The 22,966-nt window shown below is 39.6% G+C and overlaps 1 protein-coding gene across 1 annotated transcript in view; it reads right to left on the bottom strand.

Annotated features, from left to right (window-relative positions):
* Window positions 1–22,966, bottom strand: part of LOC126355490 (uncharacterized) — an 89,577-nt gene that overhangs the window by 37,245 nt on the left and 29,366 nt on the right. The window contains exons 5-6 of the mRNA XM_050005807.1: window positions 19,008–19,325; window positions 16,664–16,981 (exon numbers count right to left, since the gene is read on the bottom strand). Of these exons, the coding sequence (XP_049861764.1) occupies window positions 16,664–16,981; window positions 19,008–19,325 (636 nt within the window). The remainder of the gene's footprint in view (window positions 1–16,663; window positions 16,982–19,007; window positions 19,326–22,966) is intronic.

Genomic DNA, 22,966 nt, shown 5'->3' with positions numbered 1-22,966 from the left:
ATTTGTAATAGTAACCATAAACATCAGTTTAGTATTTACAGAAAACCTACCACCACTGATGACGCTACTGACAGCTCTTCTTGCCACCCTTGCCAACACAATATGCCAAATTTCAGAGCCATGGTACACAGAATTAAAAAAGTACCAATTAGTGACACACACCAACAAAATGAAATCAATATAATTAGAACATTTGCGTATTATAATGATGGATACGACCCCATAATAATAGAAAAACTCTGCAATAAAATGCAAACTAAAACCATGGATCCACTTAATAGCAATCTACACAACATTCACTTCAAAGCAAATCAGTGTTCTGCAGAAGGTAAACCTAAATATGCTGCTCTCTCATACGTAGGCTCACTATCATACCAGATGGCAAATTTTTTAAAAAGAAAAATATCACAATCAGCTTTTCCACAATCAAAAAGTAATCCATGACGTAAATACCTCCAAGAGTCCCTACAGTAAATCAAGAATACACAAGCTCAAATGTGACAAATGCCCAAAATTCTAAATTGGACAGATGGCAGAAGTTTTGAAATTACATACAAAGAACACATTGATGTTTGAAGGCTTGTCAACTTGAACAAATCTACATTTGCAGCCCATATTGGTGAAGAAAACCGTTCAGTGAGAAACATTGAGAAAAACTTAAACATTTTACATCTAGCAGGAAAAGGAGCCACTATGAATATATTAGAAGAAATAGAAATACCCACAAACAAAAGCAGCACCCTCAGACTTTATCCTTAATGAACTAACTGAGATAGCTAAGTCCCCTTTCCTGAAAAATTTCCAATAATTATTTTCCACCCTCGAAAGCAAATAATATTGCTACACCTAACTGCAGATCAAGTAGCTAATTTATATGTTACTACAATTCTCATGAAGTTAAATGTAAATAAATAATGTATTCATATAAAAATATCTTTGACATAGAACATCTTTAACTTGTAACAGTATTCAGTCTAAAATTCACAACATGAATGTCTCTCTGTAGTAGTGTAAAATGTGTTCCAGTTGCATAGGTGAATATATGACCCTTTTCCAGCCATGGGATGTCTTTATAATGTTACGATTTATCATAGCATCTTTGACACTTATGTACATGTAAACACTTTGAATCTATCAAAATATGTGAGGCTCGTTAGAAATGTATCCTGTGACAAATCTGAAGTACTCAATGATACAAATTTACATGTGCAACGATAAGAATATGGTGGAAACGTATTCTGTGAAAAATCTATAGTCCTCAATGATACAAATTTATGTGTGCAATGATAAGAATGTGATAAAAACTATGAACATCATTTGTTGGACGAAAACTATGAAAACAAATACTCCAGACCGACATTTCACGTGAAGTCACATCCTCGTGCAAATTTGTAACACCACCATCTGTGTGCCATGCTTATAATTATGTATTATTTAAATTTTAAGACAACTAATAGATAAGAAACGAACCACATGTCCTAACGAAAGCACGAAAGCCGTCTGACGATGAATTGTAATGATTCGAAACTGGTCATGGTACCTCCTCAATAAAGGAACTTAAAATAAATTTGTAGCGGGTTGCTGTCTCAACACCATCGACATTTGCTTTCAAGTAACAGCCACGGTTTCCAACCACGTCATCATATGACAAAATTGTATTAAAGTTTTTAGGTTCTCTTCTTTTCGTCTTAATTCGTCTGCTATCCATTGCTGGCGCTTGCGTGGGTCTTTATCTACTAATTCACCTTTTTTTACGCAATTCTTGCTGTTCTCTTTACCAATAAGTACTTGAAATATTGTTGTACCTTTGGGGACGTATTATGAGATAGTCTAAGTGTTGTGTTACTTCAGGTTATCTTGTTTTTAAAGTTCCAGACGATTTCTGTGAGCTGGCCGGGGTGGCCGGGCCGTTCTAGGCACTACAGTTTGGAACCGCGAGACCGCTGCGGTCGCAGGTTCGAATCCTGCCTCTGGCATGGATGTGTGTGATGTCCTGAGGTTAGTTAGGCTGAAGTATTTCTACGTTCTAGGGGGCTGATGACCTCAGAAGTTAAGTCCAATAGTGCTCAGAGCCATTCTGAATTCGATTTCTGTGAGGTCTTGAATGACCACTGGGATTTCATTACCACTAGGTTTTGGTCACTGTCAACGTCAGCTCGTTGATAACTCTTTTTGACCTCTACATTTTACCAAAAGTTATTCGGTCTGGTATCTTCTACTATTTTCTAGCGTTTTCCGTGTATTCCACTAATTGAAAAGGCATTCAAAAAATTGTTTACTATGACTAACTTGTTTGGTGCGCAATATTCAGTTTTCCTTCATTTTGTCTGAATTATTTCGCCCAGAGCGATACCTCTACCCCTACCTTCATCTATAACGACATTCCAAATTATCATTATGATTAAATTCCTATCATCTTCGGCATATCTTAAAAATTCGTACAAATTACAATTGTCAGAATAACTGAGGTATGGCGATATATGAAAGCTGTAGCCGAGCGTAAAATTCCAATTTCTTACAGTTCTTCTTTCTACGATACTATGCAGCCACACGTTGATTTAGGTTGATTTAGTGGAGGAGTTCAAACAGCGTGGTCATCGGTCTTGTCAGGTTAGGCAAGAGTGTTGAAGGAAGTGGGCTGTGCCCTTTCAAAGGAACCATCTCGGCATTTGCCTAAATCGATTTAGGGAAATCACGGAAGACGTCAATCAGGATGGCTGGACAGGGGACTGAACCGTCGTTCTCCCGAATGCGAGCCCAGTCTGCTAACCACTGCGCCACCTCGCTTGGTAACCAAACGTTCGTTTCAACGATACAAACCTACCACACAGTATCCGGGATGCTGTTTGACATATGCTGACCGTGAAAACGCGGGGAAACAATTATATAATCATCAGTTTGATACCTCAAGATTGTTAATTGTTTCCAGTATTATACTTGTGTTCTGTGCAACCAGTGTATTGTGTATAATAAATGAGTCATATATGACGACTCAACAGTAAAACTAAATATTAATAACAACAAAAGGCACGGATTCAACACCATAGTGGTTACTATGCAAGGTGTTGAAGATGGTAAACTCTTGTCTTCAACGGGCCTTGGAAACGACTTACCTGGCCAACTGCAGAAGGGACAGAGTTTAAAGTGGAGTCCGCATCACTGTATTTGTCGGACATAATTTTCCATATATGTATCCCGGAGGTGAAAGAAGCAAAAGTCGTAGTACCTAGAAAGAATTCGGTCTCGGTCATTTGGATTTTAAGTCTGCCAAATATCCTTTTAGTTGTAAGCACACTATCCTGCTCCTGCTCTGTCCCGACAGCAGAGTCAGTGTCCAAAGACTTTATCGGTATTAGCTATTGACTAAACAGAAAAGCTCTTCTCAAGAAGTTAATCGATATTGGTAAATACAGTAACAGAAATGAACCTTCTGAAATAGCTGGAAATTCCAACAAAGGAAACATTTAGACCGTACATATATCAGATTTCTATGACTACTTTAAACGTCTTAAGGCAAATGCCGCATCGGTCCTATGAGAAGTACATGACAGATTTAGTTTCACATCGTCTCCCAATCCAAGGATGTTCTGGGTTTCTAGTAACCTCGCTGTTCGCCAGACGTTAAACCCTAAGTGCAGCGCGGGATTAGCCGAGCGGTGTGGGGCGCTGCAGTCATGGTCTGTACGGCTGGTCCCGGCGTAGGTTCGAATCCTCCATCGGGCATGGGTGTCCTAAGGACAGTTTAGGTTAAGTAGTGTGTAATCATAGGGACTGATGACCCTACCAGTTAAGTCCCATAAGATTTCACACACATTTGAACATTTGAACAAACCCTAAGTTTACTTCTAGAAGTTGTGGAAGACCAGAATTTATACACGAATTTGTGTTCCGAAATCGTACAAGTGCATGTCACAAGAAAAACAAAATTGATTCACGGTTCTATATCTCTCATTAATAACGCAGTTCCATATTTTTCACAGTTATCTATCATCAACAATGACTTTCTGTAGTTTTCACTCACATCAAATGTTTAGGTGATTCGATAGTCTGACGTCCTCTGTTAAAAAGTTCATTAATTGCTTTGGTATTTATTTCCCATTTGCTCACTTAGATGGTTTGGCGCTGCAGTCGTGCATCTATCGCGAAAGGAGAGCCATCTACAAATCTTCTTTTCAACCTTATGGTTGGTTAGCACCAACACGCTGTGTTTTCGTGTCTTTGACCTCTATCTTGAGAGCGGTGAACCTGGTGCACCTAATGTCCTTCACGATCTTGTTTACGTCTCCCATTTACAACATGAAGTAATATGTGGAGTACCCCAGTGTTACCTAATAGGACCTTTAGTCTTCACGACATACATCAATGATATAGCTGATAGAATTAATTTCAACTCAGATTTTCAGAGATGTTGCCTATGACGGTGACCCTTTCGGTAAAACACGCAGTATCATCGGAGCAAAAACCTTAATATGTGGTAATGCAACGTTGTTCCTTTCACGAAAAAAACGTGTATACAAGGATTCTCGTACTTGGAGTAACGGTACTCTGCGCCCACCACCCCGTCATCCTACCTCTCAGCGAAAGGAAAAAATATAATGTAATCTCTTTCAAGAAAATGATTTTTATGTAGGTATTACGCATGTTCTTAACAGGGTCACCATTCATCACCCATAACATTGAAAATGCTCCTTACCCTTAAGTACTATCCTCCACCCCTCCCTACAAATTATCGTCTGTCGTCTGGGTGGTCCTGCCCGTATCCGATAGAGACAGGAAATATAATCAGTCATAAAGAACCGTTATGGCTTAAGAGAGATATAAACTTGTCCCCTGCAAAAATTACGCGATTCTCATTCACTTTGAAAACTGTACCTACAGCATTATATACTAAACTACCGCCTTAAATTATCATTTTCTGGAAACAGTGCTAATTTTCTGTTTTAACCACAAATATCCTACCGGCCCTCTTTTTTCTGTAACCGTGAACAGTCTTGAACCTTAGCTGACACTAAAAAAATTGCATTACCTGCATACTTCGCCATCACTCCTATCACTTTATATACCAGTAAAGAGCGATAACAAACTACGCAGCTGTCTTATTGCAACCACCTAAGCGCAGAGTGGTTGTCGGAAGTGCAATGAAATGAATCTCACGCCACAGCCTCTCGATTTGGAATTCTAATTATAGTAAATTTGTTCCTTTCAAGAACCGATTCTGGTCTGCTCTATGAAGAAACACCGCTTGTCTCCAGTGAGTAATGGTGAGTTGCACTTCAAAACGTCATCACGTTTGTAGCCCTACATCCGAAAACCCAAAATCACGTAAAATAACATACATTTAGAATACAATGTATTGGAAAATTTCCCTTCCTGCATAACAGGTATCCTATAACCACAATATCAACACACACTTTCCACTGAGCACACTTTTGTGGAAAAATTTATTACCAGCACATTTTACTAAGTTCTTAAACAGTTTCATCAAATCAGCTTAGTCCACTTGCTAAAAAAAATAAATGTGACTTTTTAGTCAAAACTTATTAGGATTTTCAGCTGAAAACTACTATGTTCATGATACGTCTTGTCTTATTGCTGTAATAGATCAATATTGAGAAGTTGTTTCATTCAAAATCATCTAAGTACGTAAAAACACTAAAGCATGTACCTCTTCTATGCAACTAGTGAATATTTCACTGTTGGCCTCCAATATACAGGGTGCAACAACATAACTTCCTGATTTCGAAACGCAGCCTATTCGTAAATCAGAATTTTGTTTTATTTTTTACTAACCCACGAAAAACTGAAACAAGCTCTGAACATTTCGTCTAGGTTTAGTGCAATCGAGCTCACGTCTTTGGCCATTGCCTTACTTCAGATCTGTGCTTATATCAGACTTCTCTCTTCTCCTAAGTTTCTCAGCAGTGGACAATACTGATTGTATTGATATGGAAACAAAAAAAAAGTGAGGATCCTATTTCGCTCGCTTAATTCCTACCTAGCCTAAATTGATAATTGTGATAACTTTTCTTCTTCATATTGACGCTCGTATTTAATATCTGCTGTAACTGCAATACAACGATCATGGATTGTTATCGAATTTACAAATACTTCTCAAAACAAACGTGGAAAAAGTAATAACCATGATAACCAATTGTTACAATTTACCAAACATGTTTCTAAATATCTAACCACATTTCTTCTTTGAGCACCTATCCAGGTTTACTGTTTTAGTGGTGAATGTAACTCAGACAGAGAGGTAGGGAGTGAAACGGAAGAAATGAGTGTGGAAAAAAGGAGAAAATATGTGAACTTAGTGGACTTCAGTTACGAGTCCAGAAGCTGTCCACGTAAAGCCGTCGCGCTAATTCAACGGAACCTAAAGTGTAGAATTTGGTATGGAATAAAAGGTAAGTTGAAGTCATAATTTGTTCTCCTCCTAGAAGTCTTACGTGTGCTCACTGCAGTTAATACAAAAGAAAATTTCCAAATTTTGTGTAACTTTATTTTCATCATCTAATACGTAACTTTAATTATATTGTCATTACTATGCTCCACTTGAACTGGCTGCGTCACAGACAACAGAATCTGGAGAAGTCGAAAAGGCATATTTCACAATGCTAAACCAGTTATTGATGGATTAAAATTTGCATTCATGCCTATACACTAATACACTAATGGCCATTAAACCTGATACACCACTGAGATGACGTGCTACAGACGCGAAATTTAACCGACAGGAAGAAGATACTGTGATATCCAAATGAATAGCTTTTCAGAGCATTCATTCAAGGTTGGTGCCGGTGGCGACACCTACAACATGCTGACATGAGGAAAGTTTCCAACCGATTTCTCATACACAAACAACAGTTGACTGGCGTTGCCTGGTGAAACTTTGTTCTGATGCCTCGTGTAAAAAGGAGAAATGCGTACCATCACGTTTCCGACTTTGATAAAGGTCCGATTGTAGCCTATCGTGATTGAAGTTTATCGCATCGCGACATTGCTGATTGTGTTGGTCGAGATCCAATGACTATTAGCAGAATATGGAATCTGAGGGTTCAGGAGGGTAATACGGAACGCCGTGCTAGATCCATCCTAACGGCCTCGATCACTAGCAGTCGAGATGACGAATCGTGCAGCCACGTCTCGATCCCTGAGTCAACAGATTGGGGACTTTTTCAAGACAACAATCATCTGCTCGAACAGTGAGAAAAAAAATCTTCAATTTCTCACTCTATGTTAATTAATGAAGGGACAAATATTTTAAAATGGCTCTAAGCACTATGTGACTTAACATCTATGGTCATCAGTCCCCTGGAACTTAGACCTACTTAAACCTAACTAACCTAAGGACATCACACAACACCCAGTCATCACGAGGCAGAGAAAATCCCTGATCCCACCGGGAATCGAACCCGAGAACCGGGGGGCGGGAAGCGAGAACGCTACCGCAAAATATTTTAAAATTTTTAATATTTTTTAGTTCCTGATTCCAATCGAAAACGTTTACGAGTAGAGTTAAATGTATTTACCGTGTTGTTTGCTCATCTAGTAACATATAGTTGTGTTTTGTAACTGAATAATATGTATATTACAGTTATGTAACAGTTTCCGGAACTTTTTGTTATTCATGAGATCAAGATGCTTATTATACTATGTGTTAGAAATGTAGCAGCAATTTATTTTTTAAAGCAGATTTCTTCAAAAGCACTGACATATAAAAGTATCCAAGAAGTATCATGAAGCTACTAAAATACGTTTCCAGTACCGAATTGTTAACTTATTACAGGAATATATTGTGACTTCGTATCTCTCATTGATAACAGCTTTTCAGTTGTGATCTGACTGGAAAAAATGCACTAACTCCGAGTTACAACCATAGGAAATGGACAATGTAGCACCATATAATTCTGAAACATGAACTGTATTTGATAATTACTTATACCAAGGTGGTAAATTTTACAAATCAGAGGTACATTAGAATGATGCATTCAAACAGAGTGTGTAATTTGATTATATATGAGCCCATTTCGAAATGAAGTTTCCTTAAATGCTACCCAGAAACACCATTAAGAACAAATGAGTACTTATACATAGCTGTATGGATTCAAAAGATGTAAATCGCTAGAGAAAAATATAGAGTTATCAAAACGTGTGAAGACCCTACATTGCTTGCATTCTATAAGAGTTCCCACAATATATTAACAAACGAAAACGTCATAAATGTGCACATTATGGCAGACGTTAACAGTAACAATGAAAGAATTCTGTCTGTATGCAAAATGAGAGGCTGGACAACTAGTTAGTGCTTCACAATTTTATTGACTAACTATGTGGTGAATGTTAAATCACAAAAGTAAACACTTTTACTTCTCATTTTTTAACGTAAATTAAAGGTAGGGTCAGGTATTTCATTGAAGAAGGAAGGAGATATACTGAAAAATTTATCCTACATAATTTCCGTTGTCAGACAGCACTGTCATCTGTTGTTAAAATTATGTGACAAATGGAGTTCACAAAAATGAATGCTTGTGCAGTGAAGAAGTAATCTTGAACCAAAGTCGTAAGCCTTTTTCCGGATCGAGGGTTATATGCCTCTGTTATAGGTGCTTATCGTAAAAAATTACATGAAACATCTATAAAAGTCCATTGATTATCCAGAGGGGTATAATTTTCCAAGTAATCTGCGCTGGAAAAGTACTCACCAGTAGCTTCATATTTAAATATACAAAATTTATATATTACATCTTATTTGGATATACACTAAACTAAAATGAAATGTATTAAAAGATAACCTGTATGTAATTATTAATCTCTACAATCATTATATCATCATCTTGTCAAAGCTCTTTTATTGTTTACACCATGACATTCTTTAAGGAAAGCTCTAATTTTATGGATTCAGTAATACTTCAAGCAAATAATTTTGAACAACATACGTAAAATGGATTAAATGGAGTAATTATTTTAAAGATTGGTGGAGGGAGATATTTTGAGATTAAGGAAAAGTCATGAATTAATCTCACTGTGTTCTGTTTAGTGACTTTTTTACTCTACACAACATCAATCAAAGCTTACAGTAATAGTAGTAAACGTTATGGAGATGCTTTGGGAACTCAAATAGGAATCCCTAGAGGGAAATTAACGTTCTTTTCGAGAAATTCTATTGAGAAAATTTAGAGAGCCTGCAACTGAAGCTGGCTGCCGAACGATTCTACTGTCACACACATATATTGCGAAGGGACTGATGCCCTGTAGTTTGATGCCTTTATACTCCAAACCAACCAACCAACCATAAAATGCTCGTAAGGACCACAAAGATAAGCTATGAGAAATTAGCGCCCATATAGAGGCATATACACTCCTGGAAATTGAAATAAGAACACCGTGAATTCATTGTCCCAGGAAGGGGAAACTTTATTGACACATTCCTGGGGTCAGATACATCACATGATCACACTGACAGAACCACAGGCACATAGACACAGGCAACAGAGCATGCACAATGTCGGCACTAGTACAGTGTATATCCACCTTTCGCAGCAATGCAGGCTGCTATTCTCCCATGGAGACGATCGTAGAGATGCTGGATGTAGTCCTGTGGAACGGCTTGCCATGCCATTTCCACATGGCGCCTCAGTTGAACCAGCGTTCGTGCTGGACGTGCAGACCGCGTGAGACGACGCTTCATCCAGTCCCAAACATGCTCAATGGGGGACAAATCCGGAGATCTTGTTGGCCAGGGTAGTTGACTTACACCTCCTAGAGCACGTTGGGTGGCACGGGATACATGCGGACGTGCATTGTCCTGTTGGAACAGCAAGTTCCCTTGCCGGTCTAGGAATGGTAGAACGATGGGTTCGATGACGATTTGGATGTACCGTGCACTATTCAGTGTCCCCTCGACGATCACCAGAGGTGTACGGCCAGTGTAGGAGATCGCTCCCCACACCATGATGCCGGGTGTTGGCCCTGTGTGCCTCGATCGTATGCAGTCCTGATTGTGGCGCTCACCTGCACGGCGCCAAACACGCATACGACCATCATTGGCACCAAGGCAGAAGCGACTCTCATCGCTGAAGACGACACGTCTCCATTCGTCCCTCCATTCACGCCTGTCGCGACACCACTGGAGGCGGGCTGCACGATGTTGGAGCGTGAGCGGAAGACGGCCTAACGGTGTGCGGGACCGTAGCCCAGCTTCATGGAGACGGTTGCGACTGGTCCTCGCCGATACCCCAGGAGCAACAGTGTCCCTAATTTGCTGGGAAGTGGCGGTGCGGTCCCCTACGGCCCTGCGTAGGATCCTACGGTCTTGGCGTGCATCTGTGCGTCGCTGCGGTCCGGTCCCAGGTCGACGGGCACGTGCACCTTCCGCCGACCACTGGCGACAACATCGATGTACTGTGGAGACCTCACGCCCCACGTGTTGTGCAATTCGGCGGTACGTGCACCCGGCCTCCCGCATGCCCACTATACGCCCTCGCTCAAAGTCCGTCAACTGCACATACGGTTCACGTCCACGCAGTCGCGGCATGCTACCAGTGTTAAAGACTGCGATGGAGCTCCGTATGCCATGGCAAACTGGCTGACACTGACGGCAGCGGAGCACAAATGCTGCGCAGCTAGCGCCATTCGACGGCCAACACCGCGGTTCCTGGTGTGTCCGCTGTGCCGTGAGTGTGATCATTGCTTGTACAGCCCTCTCGCAGTGTCCGGAGCAAGTATGGTGGGTCTGACACACCGGTGTCAATGTGTTCTTTTTTCCATTTCCAGGAGTGTAGATAGTCGTCTTTCCCTCGTTCTTCTTGTGACTGGTATAGGAAAATAATGACAAGTATGAGTACAGTGTACCCTCCGCAACGCACTGTATGGTAGTTTGCGAAGTATCTACGTAGACGTAGATGCAGGATAAAATTTTCCTGTTCTCAATTTTGTCAGAGACAGGAACAGAAGAAATTTTCAGTTATGTTTCTCTAAGAATTAGTAACTACAGTAATTTTCCAAAATGAACTGATAATACAGTACATTCAGTTCTATACTATAAATAGAATAACACAAACAGTTAATGCACTGGTAGTTAGTGAATATTGTCAGTGCAGGACATGAAAACATGGGGAACAAGTAGATTTTCATAATAAATCATTTGTAATAGCAAAGATATCCCAAGCACTTGCAGCTGATTTTACTTGTTCATAAGTCAACATGAAGCTCTGTTGGCTTATGTAACAGTAAACACGAATAAATTAGGGTTGTTGGTGAGTGCACTACAGATTTTACTAAACACTCCTGCAATAATCATATATTTCAGTCAGTAACAATGTGCATTCCTAGTGAAAATTTCAAAATTTACGCTAACTAATTGCTCAGCCAATGACAGTATCAGTATAGAACGTTCTGATAAAGATAACAATACTAAAAAACCAAAAGTCAATGGCTTCGCAGATTATGGCCTACAATTCCTTTTGTTGTGTGTTAATACTCATCAAGTTACAAAATCTGCTAAGTCACTTAGGAATATGGTTAGTAAGCATTAAATTGTTTTGTCAGAAAACTTCTTGAAGACATGCACTGGAGTGATGTAAACAGTGTTGGTGACATGAAAAATGCCCCCCAATTGTTTCTTGAAAGATGATAATGTCAAGAATATATGACACCAGCCATTAATAATAACTTCAACAATCTGAATATAGTACTCGCTATAACGATAGAAATAACGTGCACCATGTATATTTAGAATCAAAATAAATTAGTGAATATCATAAAGCATCAGCAGAGTTAATTAAATACTTTGGTTCTAAATTTAGTAATATATTAATTTGTTGGTGTTGTCAGTCATTTTGTCAGTGGCACATTCTGAATGAGTGAATGTTTTTCAACTTAACCCTTAGTGTACGTAAATAGATGAAAAAAGTACTGTCAAGTTTACATCCAACCTATTTTTGCCTACATATTAGAAAATCCCAGAAAGGTAATATGCAGTTGACTTCTTACCTGTCTGACTTCAAATAATACACCGAGATAAAATATTAGAGCAACAAACGGAAATTTTGCAAGGTTGCATTTATTCTGCTAAAAACAATATAAGCAGGTGATAATAAAGTGGAAAAAATGTAATTGATAATGAACATAAGCAACTGCAACTTACATAAAGGTAGACAAAAATGTTCTTCGCTTTGTCCCAAGTTAACGGATTTTTACACTCATTCCTACAATTGGTTAATACGCTCGGTATGGGGTGTGATCACCTTTGGCAACAATAAATGCCTGGCAAAGACCGGACATGCTGTGAATGATGTCACCAATCTGATGACGCCCACTCTTCCTGCGACGCTGCTCACAAGTCTTGGGGAGCGGTTGGTGGATGCTGACGTGATGCAAGCCATCTCGCTAGTGCATCCCTGACATACCCTACGGGATTCAAATCGGGAGAGCGAGCAGGCCTCGCCAATCGTGCAATACTTTCCGCTTTCAAGACAACATCAACCACATTTGCTGTGTTAGGTCAGGCGTTATAGTCCGTCAGTACGGATTCTGGGTCCACAGCACCTCACAACAACCACACATGAGCTCCCATGATATCGCCGCAATACGTGATAGCAGTTAAACCTTGCTGTGTCATCTGTGCAGTCTCATGAAGAGAGTTCGAATACTCGATAGTTCCTGCCCAAACCATTAGGGATCGTCCTGGATTTCGGTCTCTTTCCACAATGTTTGGGCCCCGAAATCGTTCCACGTTCCCTCCACATACGAATCCGTCGAGAATCACTCTCCAAATCAAATCTGGATCCATGTGTGAAAAGAATATTTGCCCACTGTTCGTCTGTCCAGGTGGCATGCTCACGACTCTTTTCTAGACGTTCCCTTCAGTGAAGATACGTTAGAGGTATGCATACAGCAGATATCCGGCAGTAAAGACAATCTGTGGAAGACTTGGGTGCACTGTTTGGCTCAATACAGCATCAGTGGATGCTGCGAAGTCAGGTGCCAGTTGTCGTGCAATATTGAGGTCGTACGGTCGTGTACTTACAGCCAAATGAGGGTCCTCCCTTTCTGATGTTACAGGTGGTCGACCCTAGATTGATCTTCGATATACGGGTTCGAACTCTGTAAATTGACGTCGCATCCAACTAAACAACATAACGATTCACATTAAGCCATCAAGCCACATCTATTTTCGACTCTTTTCTTCCATTCTTCCTATAGCCCTCTGCTGCAGACAATATACAACCCGTTTTTTCTGTGCCATACCTTACTGTCTATAACTAGTGCACAGGATTTGTGGGATGTGGGACTACACGGCAAGCACTATCCCATCTGACAGTGGCCCTGACGTCATAGCAGGCGTGGTTGTCTATTGACTAAAATGCCATCATCCGTGCAGAACACGATCTTATGGACATCTGTTGACAGTTGGTCTGATTATATCGTGAATTAGACCTAGGATGGGGAAATAGCAATTTGTTGCTTTAATTTTGAACATCAGCTTACATTGTTGACGTGACAGCCTGGATTGATACAGGGTTGCGATAATGTGAAGGCTACTTACACATACAGTAAAAATGTACTTAAATCATTACACAATAAATTACAGGCTGTTGGTGTATTCTGTGACCTTTCAAAAGCAGCTCACTTTGTAAACTACAGTGCCCATTCAAAAAAAAAAAAAGAACACTGATACTTTTGTGCCACAAGAAATCCACAAAATGCTTCAAATCGCGTCTTCCTGACAGGAAACTTGTGGTATCAATACCAAAGTGACCTGTATTAAGCTCTCAGGCATCAACAGCTCAGAACTAATTATGTGAGGTGTCCCATGGGGTTCCATCTTACTTCTCTAACATCTTTGGATGCCTAGTATATTTTGTTTGCAAATAAAGAAGAAGTCAGGTATAAAATTTAGAAACGTCATTGGGTTATTATCGTTAATGAATGGTTCCTAGTCGAATTTTTGTCACTACATGTTCAAAACATGTAATAACTACCCCCCAACACCCACACCCAGTATATTCCTGCAGTATGATTGACATGGAGAAGAGGCTGACAGCATCAAACTTTTGAGACTACAACTTCATAATAAATTCAAATGGGAGGAGCATGTCACACCACTACTAAAGCACCTAAACAAATCATTTTTAGCATAGTGCACGCTGGTACACATAGGTCACATAAAAATAAAAAATGTGTTATACGTCGCTTCTTTTCATTCCATTAACCCATAGAGGATAATTTCTTGAGGTAATTCATTAAGTGAAGCTAAACAGTTGCCACGTTCAAGGGTGTGTATTATAAATTGTTGGTTGCATGCACTCAAGAACGTCTATGGTGGCACATTCAAGGAAATTAGGATACCAATTAATGTTACCCAGTATATTCATTCTTTAAAATATTGCTCATAAGCAATATATCTCATTTTCAAACTGAGCGTTAAGTTCATGAAACCAATACTAGAAATAAGTTAACTTTCATAGAGATTAAAGTCACCTCCTTTAGTCCAGAGAGATGTCTGTTATTCAGGACCAACATTTTCATAAACTTCCCAGCAGATATAAAAAGTTTAGCCACTAACAATAAATTTCAGTCTAAGGAAAACTTAAATGATATATCACAGGCGAACTCCTTATAATCCAACAACGAATTTCTCAGCAGATATTTAGATCAAAAAGTAAATCTAATACAAATTCCAATTTCTTCGGTGTGAATACTCATGAATATTTGACATTGGGAGAAATATTTTAGAGCCTTAAATATAGCTAAATTCGGTTCACACAATTGCATCTTTTGAAAAGATGCAAACAAGTATCTTGTTTCAGTTACGCATTTCAACTTATTAGTATCTTATGGCAATCTTTTCTGATATCATTCTGAAGGAAAATTGTTTTAAATACTTATATTTTAAATATTCTTTGTCAAATTGTTTTATGATCTAACGTTTACCGTGATGAAACACATAGTTTGGCAAAGCACCACTGTAAAGAGCCACATACAATGAGGACAAATTATAAAGAAAATTAGGTAATAAAATTCACTTCATTCTTTGTCAAAGGATTTTGAAGTTTAACATTACCAATATTTTAAGAGTGCTATAGGAAGGAGATGGTCGCATTTTTGAAATAACAGCTCACCGTCGAGGAGGTAGTGCTGATGGTTCAGATTCTCGTCTCAATCTACAAAAGCACGTGTAGCGCAGTATTGGTACCTTCTTCAAGCAATGGAAAATTGCTGCAAATACCCTGTCATCTGTCATGAATTGGGTGGGGGGGTTGAGTCCGAAAGTCTCATTCATCTGTCATGCAGAATAAAATTAGAAAGGAATATATTGAAACAAGAATCGTAAATGACAAGATTGGAACGTGGCAACATTGGTAGTCGTAACTAGCATATTAGATGCACCAAGATCTATGCATGGTGTTCGAGCCATATGCTGAACCACATTCCCCTTCTTGCATGGTTGATACAGCATATATTTTTCAGAGTGTTTTCACAAACTGTAAACTGCCATACATTTTCGCGAATTTTAGAACACCATGTACACGTACCCTTGGGAAAATAGTCAAAAGAAATCCTCCACAGTTTGAAGAAGAGAAGAAATACCTATAGATGCAACATGATAAGAAATTAAATTATCATACCTATCACTAAGGCTGTCAGTTGACGATAACAGTGTGTTATATATACAGCCACACAAATATTTGATAATTAGAACAAAAACGTAAACCATATAAAATCTGTCAAAGCAAATTTTAAATATATATTCATGTTACTCCTTTGGGGTACTTCTTCTAAAAAATAAAAGTAATACGTCACAGCAGCCTCATTTGAAATGAAGGAAAAGTGGAATACCTGTTTTGTTGCACTTGTTTCACAATAAATACTTGTAATGGCTAAGGTCAAAACGTTAATTTTTAAGAAAAGAGAACCACTACACTTTTCTATAACACTTACGTGCCCTGTACAGAGGAGGCCTAAACGTATCGAGATAAATGGTGTCCTTGATCTCGACGCATGCACTTCATTTCCTTTTGAGATTCCGGCCATTCACAGTTTCCCCATTATTTCTTTTGTTGTTTTGTTAATGGACATGTACTGAGACACCAAAACAGATGAAACAGTAGTTTGCACAGAAGGCTTACATTGACGACGATAATGGTTTAAATCCCCACCTTACCATTGAGACCTTTATTTTCTGTGATTTCCCTAAGTTGCTTTAGGTAAATGATGGATCGCTGTTATGAAAGAACACGACAGATGTTTTTCCCCTGCCTGAGGTTGAACGCCATGCTTAGCGGCTTTCCCGTTGACGTAACTGGAAATCCTATCTTTCTTACCGTTGTTTAAGTCGGATGAGATTGAAATAACATAAATATGCATGTGTACCATTTTCAAATCACATATTTTTGAGTGGAAATATAAGAGTTAACATGTAACCTGAGGATAGCTAGTAATTTTAGTTCCTTTTTTTAAATGTCACAAAGTAACGAATTGTAATATGCATTAATCTGAGGTTTAAGAAGGAACGAAGTAAGTTCCACTTAAATTTTTCGAGATTCTATATTTCATTATTTTCAAAAATTTCATACACTGGTAATTAGTTTCGTTGGATCTTGCTGAGGCACCATAATTCTTGGAGTTCATTAAACAAAATCTGTGCTACGCAGAATTAACATTCTGTATTATTTATGTCACTATACAGTATTTGATAGTTGTCTTCAGAAAAGTTAGTGGTATTTGATAGATAGGATGTCAATCGATCGCTCATTATATATAGTCCTCCTGTAATGGGATCTATGTTGATGCTGCTGACAAACTGTAGACGTTCATCGTCTTGAAATATCATGCGGAAGTTCTTTGGGTTGTGAGGCTTGCTCGTATTCCAGCAGTAGATGGCCAGTTCATCTAACACGGGAAAGAATAGCAACTGCCCCTTTGGATCCACTGCCATTACTCCACTCTGCCCAGGCAATTCTCCTGGCAGATCACCCTGAAACACATATACCAGTCTTAAGCTACGAACAGATAACAGAAAAAGCAGTATCTCTTCCACTCATCTCCGAATACGTTGAGCAATAGTAAGCAACACTACTATTAGTGTGACAGTTTTGGTCACACCACAGTTTCCACCATCGCAAAGGATATTTTCTCAAATGTGTGACTGGTGGAATGAATATCTCATCAGCAGAATCTAGTACATTGCACAGGATGGCGAATGTCACACAAAACGCAAGTAACTTCGGATGTACTTCAGGCAAGCTAAAGCATGTCAAAACATTTATCAGAAAGCATCAGCAGCTTTGTAAGTTCATACACTGACGATGCTGTTGCACTGATCAAAGGACCATCGTTGGACCATTGCAATAAATAACAGAAACACTTTGACGACATTTCCATTTGGTGCAATGTTTGGCAGTCCTTCAATACCTACGGCAGAGAGAAATAACGCGATCATATCTGATTATAAGATTAGAGGTTAATAACTAGAGCAAATCACATTTAAATGTCTTTAGTGGTAGTACTAAGAAGCGGTAGTAATAAGGACGAATTTCGCTGTTTCAGTGATAAGAGAGGCGAATGTAGGGCAAATCTGTAGAAAAGGTTCTACCAAAGTGCAGGAACACACACATGGCGCTACTTCGAATACATCTAGATTAATGGTCCAGCTTGTAGAGCCCTTATGCAGCCAGCTTGTGAACAGACAATAGGCAAGAGTTAAGACACGCGATGCAGGAATAGTAACAGCTCAGTGTAGACCACATGGAAGTATAATAGAAATACCTGTTGAACTCAAATCGAAATCCTTGAAGAAAGATGATGTCGTCCATGAGAACCACTGTTGGTTAAATTTAGAGAACCGCCATTTGATGCTGTATAGGTAGAGTAGAAATTATGTTCTTATTCATATATATATATGTGTTTCTTTAATTGTCACGAATAATATCATGGCTTTCCCTTCGACGATGAAACTTCCCACAATCTCGCAGCTGTAAAGCTCTTCAAGCTGAATGTGACAAATTTGCTCCTATTCCTAACTGGGATCCTCCATTTACTCCAGTATCAGCTCGTCTGGTAATTGTCTGAATCCAACCGCTGAAATACTAGAGGTGGAGATTGAAAATAAAACAAAAACCATACCTTGAACTTCCCGATCCACTGCTAGGTATGAAGAATGGAAAATAAAATCATTCACGTGTTGGCGCACAAGATTACTGCGTTGGTAATGGGAACCCCTTCTTCTACAGAAAAAATACTATGAGGATAGTTTTTTGTAACAAGATGCCTGGGCACTACTGATTACAATGGGATGTCATAATATGTTAACTTCAACCGTAAGCAAATAACGACAACAGTGTCTTGTAACTAGTCGCTGGAATATTTTCGTTTGCTAAATAGCTTTCTCATAGTTTACAGTGTTAAATTTCGTAGGCAAAGTCTTGACAAAACGCATCTAGCGATAGCTTGTTGCACGAGGGATCGTATGATAAGTTGAATGAAAAAATCAGTCTTTATTGAGTGCTCAGAATAACCAACGATTCCTTCGCTTTTGTTAGGAATAAGACTGTAATTTGTCATTCTCTTAGTAGTAACCAAGGGCAAATTATTTTTGCTTTCATGCCATGTATCACAGGAGAACTGTAAAATCTCACGAAATGTCCACTGGTAAACACGAGTGTAATAACGTTGCATAAATGTGAATTTGCCCTGGTTAATTAGGTTCTCGTAGACCCTATGATAGCAGTAACAACCTTACCTTCTATAATCCTCATAAAAGGCTCCATTGTCAGTAGAGACTGTTGCGATTATGGGAATGTAGTTGTCCGAGACTCGTTTTGTAGAACTTAGTACAGTCCACTTGACTTATTTTGTACCTGGCCTTTATCGTATATTTCACTGAGGTTCACAGAAAGAGAAGGGTATATATGCCAGAAAGTGGGCATCACATGAGTACAAAAATTCTCTCCGTGTAGATGTGTCTCACATATTGTGCGACAGCGGAACCCATGTGACGTTACCTGCATCTTGATATCCAAAACATCCCCATCTTTTGCATCCAGGATGACCTGCTTATTAGCAAAACCCTGGATGTTGCTGGCGAATGCCTGGAAGTAGAGTCTCCCGTTGCATCTCTCCTCGGCCGCCAATCCATTGAGGCCGTCGGGCAGGTAGTAGGCTGGACCTCCCGCCTTAGTGAAGAAGAAGCCAGGCTTGGGGTGGAAGTACTGGCTCTGCAGGTGTTTGGTGGTCCCAGTTTTGAATTCCGTCACCGACAGTACGTTGCTTCTGGCGTCAGAGCTGTACGCCGTCAAGGTATCCTCTGGGCAGTCGTCCACCTGAAAACAAACTCGTGTCTCTGATACGTCCTTTACCACAGTGGTCACCCGTGTTCTAAATGTACTGTAGTGCTTTCGTTAGATAACTTTCAATTCATTGGCATAACAGCTTGTATAACTAACTGAAAATAACAGCAAACGTCTTTCAATAAAACAATTTGACTGGATAATTAAACGTTTCCAAAAACGATGTTTGTCTGTTGTGACGGTACAGACCCCGTTACTAGATGAATATTTCTAGTATTCAAGCATTACTTTGTGCAGAACGAATGCGCTACATGGTGTGCGATTAGCGTAAGCGCGTGGCGCGCTCGCGCGAGACTTGCAACGTTCTGTGTAATGTCTCTGCCGCCGGGCGGCCACGTGGCCCACAGCTTGGGGCATTTCTTTTTTCGCACATTACGCGAAAACTAGGTACGTTACGGTGAAGAGCGATGCAGCAGTGGATTGTGGACCACAGCTTGGGGCATTTCCTTTTACGCACATTACGCGAAAACTAGGTACGTGACGGTGAAGAGCGATGCAGCAGTGGATTGTGGTCAGTAATATGCACCTCCTGAAAGATCATGTCACAAGACGCAAAAGTTATAGTAACCTCAAAATCGCTCAATATCACGAATATTAAAAGGTTAATAGAAAAAAGTAAATAACAACTTACAGGGATGAGCAAGCACTCATTAAAAAAACGTCTCGTCATAGCGGACCGAGTGCCATAGTCATATGTTAAGATTCATAAATAATTAGTCCTTTAAAGAGCAAAGAACTATGTACCATGGACCTTGCCGTTAGTGGGGAGGCTTACGTGCCTCAACGATACAGATAGCCGTACCGTAGGTGCAACCACAACGGAGGGGTATCTGTTGAGAGGCCAGACAAACGTGTGGTTCCGGAAGAGGGGCAGCAGCCTTTTCAGTAGTTGCAAGGGCAACAGTCAGGATGATTGACTGATCAGGCCTTGTAAAACTAACCAAAACGGCCTTGCTGTTGCGGTACTGCGAACGGCTGAAAGCAAGGGGAAACTACAGCCGTAATTTTTTACTTGGGCATGCAGCTTTACTGTATGGTTAAATGATGATGGCGTTCTCTTGGGTAAAATATTCCGGAGGTAAAATAGTCCCCCATTCGGATCTCCGGGCGGGGACTACTCAGGAGGACGTCGTTATCAGGACAAAGAAAACTGGCATTCTACGGATCGGAGCGTGGAATGTCAGATCCCTTAATCGGGCAGGTAGGTTAGAAAATTTAAAAAGGGAAATGGATAGGTTAAAGTTAGATATAGTGGGAATTAGTGAAGTTCTGTGGCAGGAGGAACAATACTTCTGGTGAAGTGAATACAGGGTTATAAATACAAAATCAAATAGGGGTAATGTAGGAGTAGGTTTAATAATGAATAAAAAATAGGAGTGCGGGTAAGATACTACAAACAGCATAGTGAACGTATTATAGTGGCCAAGATAGACACGAAACCCATGCCTACTACAGTAGTACAAGTTTATATGCCAACTAGCTCTGCAGATGACGAAGAAATTGAAGGAATGTATGATGAGATAAAAGAAATTATTCAGGTAGTGAAGGGAGACGAAAATTTAATAATCTGGGTGACTGGAATTCGACAGTAGGAAGAGGGAGAGAAGGAAACATAGTAGGTAAATATGGATTGGGGTTAAGAAATGAAAGAGGAAGCCGCCTGGTAGAAATTTGCACAGAGCATAACTTAATAATAGCTAACACTTTGTTCAAGAATCATAAAATAAAGTTGTATACATGGAAGAATCCTGGAGATACTAGTAGGTGTCAGATAGATTATATAATGGTGAGAGAGAGATTTAGGAACCAGGTTTTAAATTGTAAGACATTTCCAGGGGCAGATGTGGACTCTGACCACAATCTATTGGTTTTGAAGTGTAGATTAAAATTGACGAAACTGCAAAAAGGTGGGAATATAAGGAGATAGGACCTGGATAAACTGAAAGAACCAGAGGTTGTACAGAGTTTCAGGGAGAGCATAAGGGAATAATTGATAGGAATGGGGGATAGAAATACAGTAGAAGACGAATAGGTAGCTCAAAGGAATGAATTAGTGAAGGCAGCAGAGGATCAAGTAGATAAAAAGATGGGTAACAGAAGAAGTATTGAATTTAATTGATGAAAGGGGAAAATATAAAAATGCAATAAATGAAGCAGGCAAAAAGGAATACAAACGTCTCAAAAATGAGATCAACTGGAAGTGCAAAATGGTTAAGCAGGCATAGCTAGAGGACAAATGTCAGGATGTAGAGGCCTATCTCACTAGGGGTAAGATAGATACAGCCTACAGGAAAATTAAGGAGACCTTTGGAGAATAGAGAGCCACTTGTATGAACGTCAAGAGCTCATATGGAAACCCAGTTCAAAGCAAAGAGGGGAAAGCAGAAAGATGGGAGAAGTATATAGAGGGTCTATACAAGGGCGACGTACTTGAGGCCAATATTATGGAAATGGAAGAGGAGTAGATGAAGATGAAATGGGAGATACGACACTGCGTGAAGAGTTTGACAGAGCACTGTAAGAACTGAGTCGAAACAAGGCCCCAGGAGTAGACAACATTCCATTGGAACTACTGACGGCCCTGGGAGAGCCAGTCCTGACAAAACTCTACCATCTGGTGAGCAAGATATAGGAGACAGGCGAAATACCCTCAGACTTCAAGAAGAATATAATAATCCCAACCCAAAGAAATCAGGTGTTGACAGATGTGAAAATTACCGAACTATCAGTTTAATAAGTCACAGCTGCAAAATACTAACGCGAATTATTTACAGACGAATGGAAAAGCTGGTAGAAGCCGATCTCGGCGAAGATCAGTTTGGATTCCGTAGAAATATTGGAACACGTGAGGCAATACTGACCTTACGACTTATCTTAGAAGGAAGATTAAGGAAAGGCAAACCTACGTTTCTAGCATTTGTAGACTTAGAGAAAGCTTTTGACAATGTTGACTGGAATACTCTCTTTCAAACTCTAAAGGTGGCAGGGGTAAAATACAGGGAGCGAAAGGCTATTTACAATTTGTACAGAAACCAAATGGCAGTTATAAGAGTCGAGGGACATGAAAGGGAAGCAGCGGTTGGGCAGTGAGTGAGACAGGGTTGCAGCCTATCCCAGATGTTATTCAATCTGTAAATTGAGCATGTAGTAAAGGAAACAAAAGAAAATTTTGGATTAAGTGTTAAAAACCAGGGAGAATAAATAAAAACCTTGAGGTTCGCCGATGGCACTTTAAGGAAAGGACTTGGAAGAGTAGTTGAACGGAATGGAGAGTGTCTTGAAAGGAGGATATAAGATGAACATCAAGAAAAGCTAAACGAGGATAATGGAATGTAGTCGAATTAAGTCCTGTGATGCTGAGGGAATTAGATTAGGAAATGAGACACTTAAAGTAGGAAAGGAGTTTTGCTATTTGGGGAGCAAAATAATTGACGATGGTCGAAGTAGAGAGGATATAAAATGTAGACTGGCAATGGCAAGGAAAGCGTTTCTGAAGAAGAGAAATTTGTTAACATCGAGTATAGAATTAAGGGTCAGGAAGTCGTTTCTGAAAGTATTTGTATGGAGTGTAGCCATGTATGGAAGTGAAACATAGACAATAAATACTTTGGACG

Source organism: Schistocerca gregaria, chromosome 3 (genome assembly GCF_023897955.1).
Source record: "Schistocerca gregaria isolate iqSchGreg1 chromosome 3, iqSchGreg1.2, whole genome shotgun sequence".
Classification (NCBI taxonomy): domain Eukaryota; kingdom Metazoa; phylum Arthropoda; class Insecta; order Orthoptera; family Acrididae; genus Schistocerca; species Schistocerca gregaria.
This window is presented reverse-complemented; position numbering and strand designations above follow the sequence as displayed.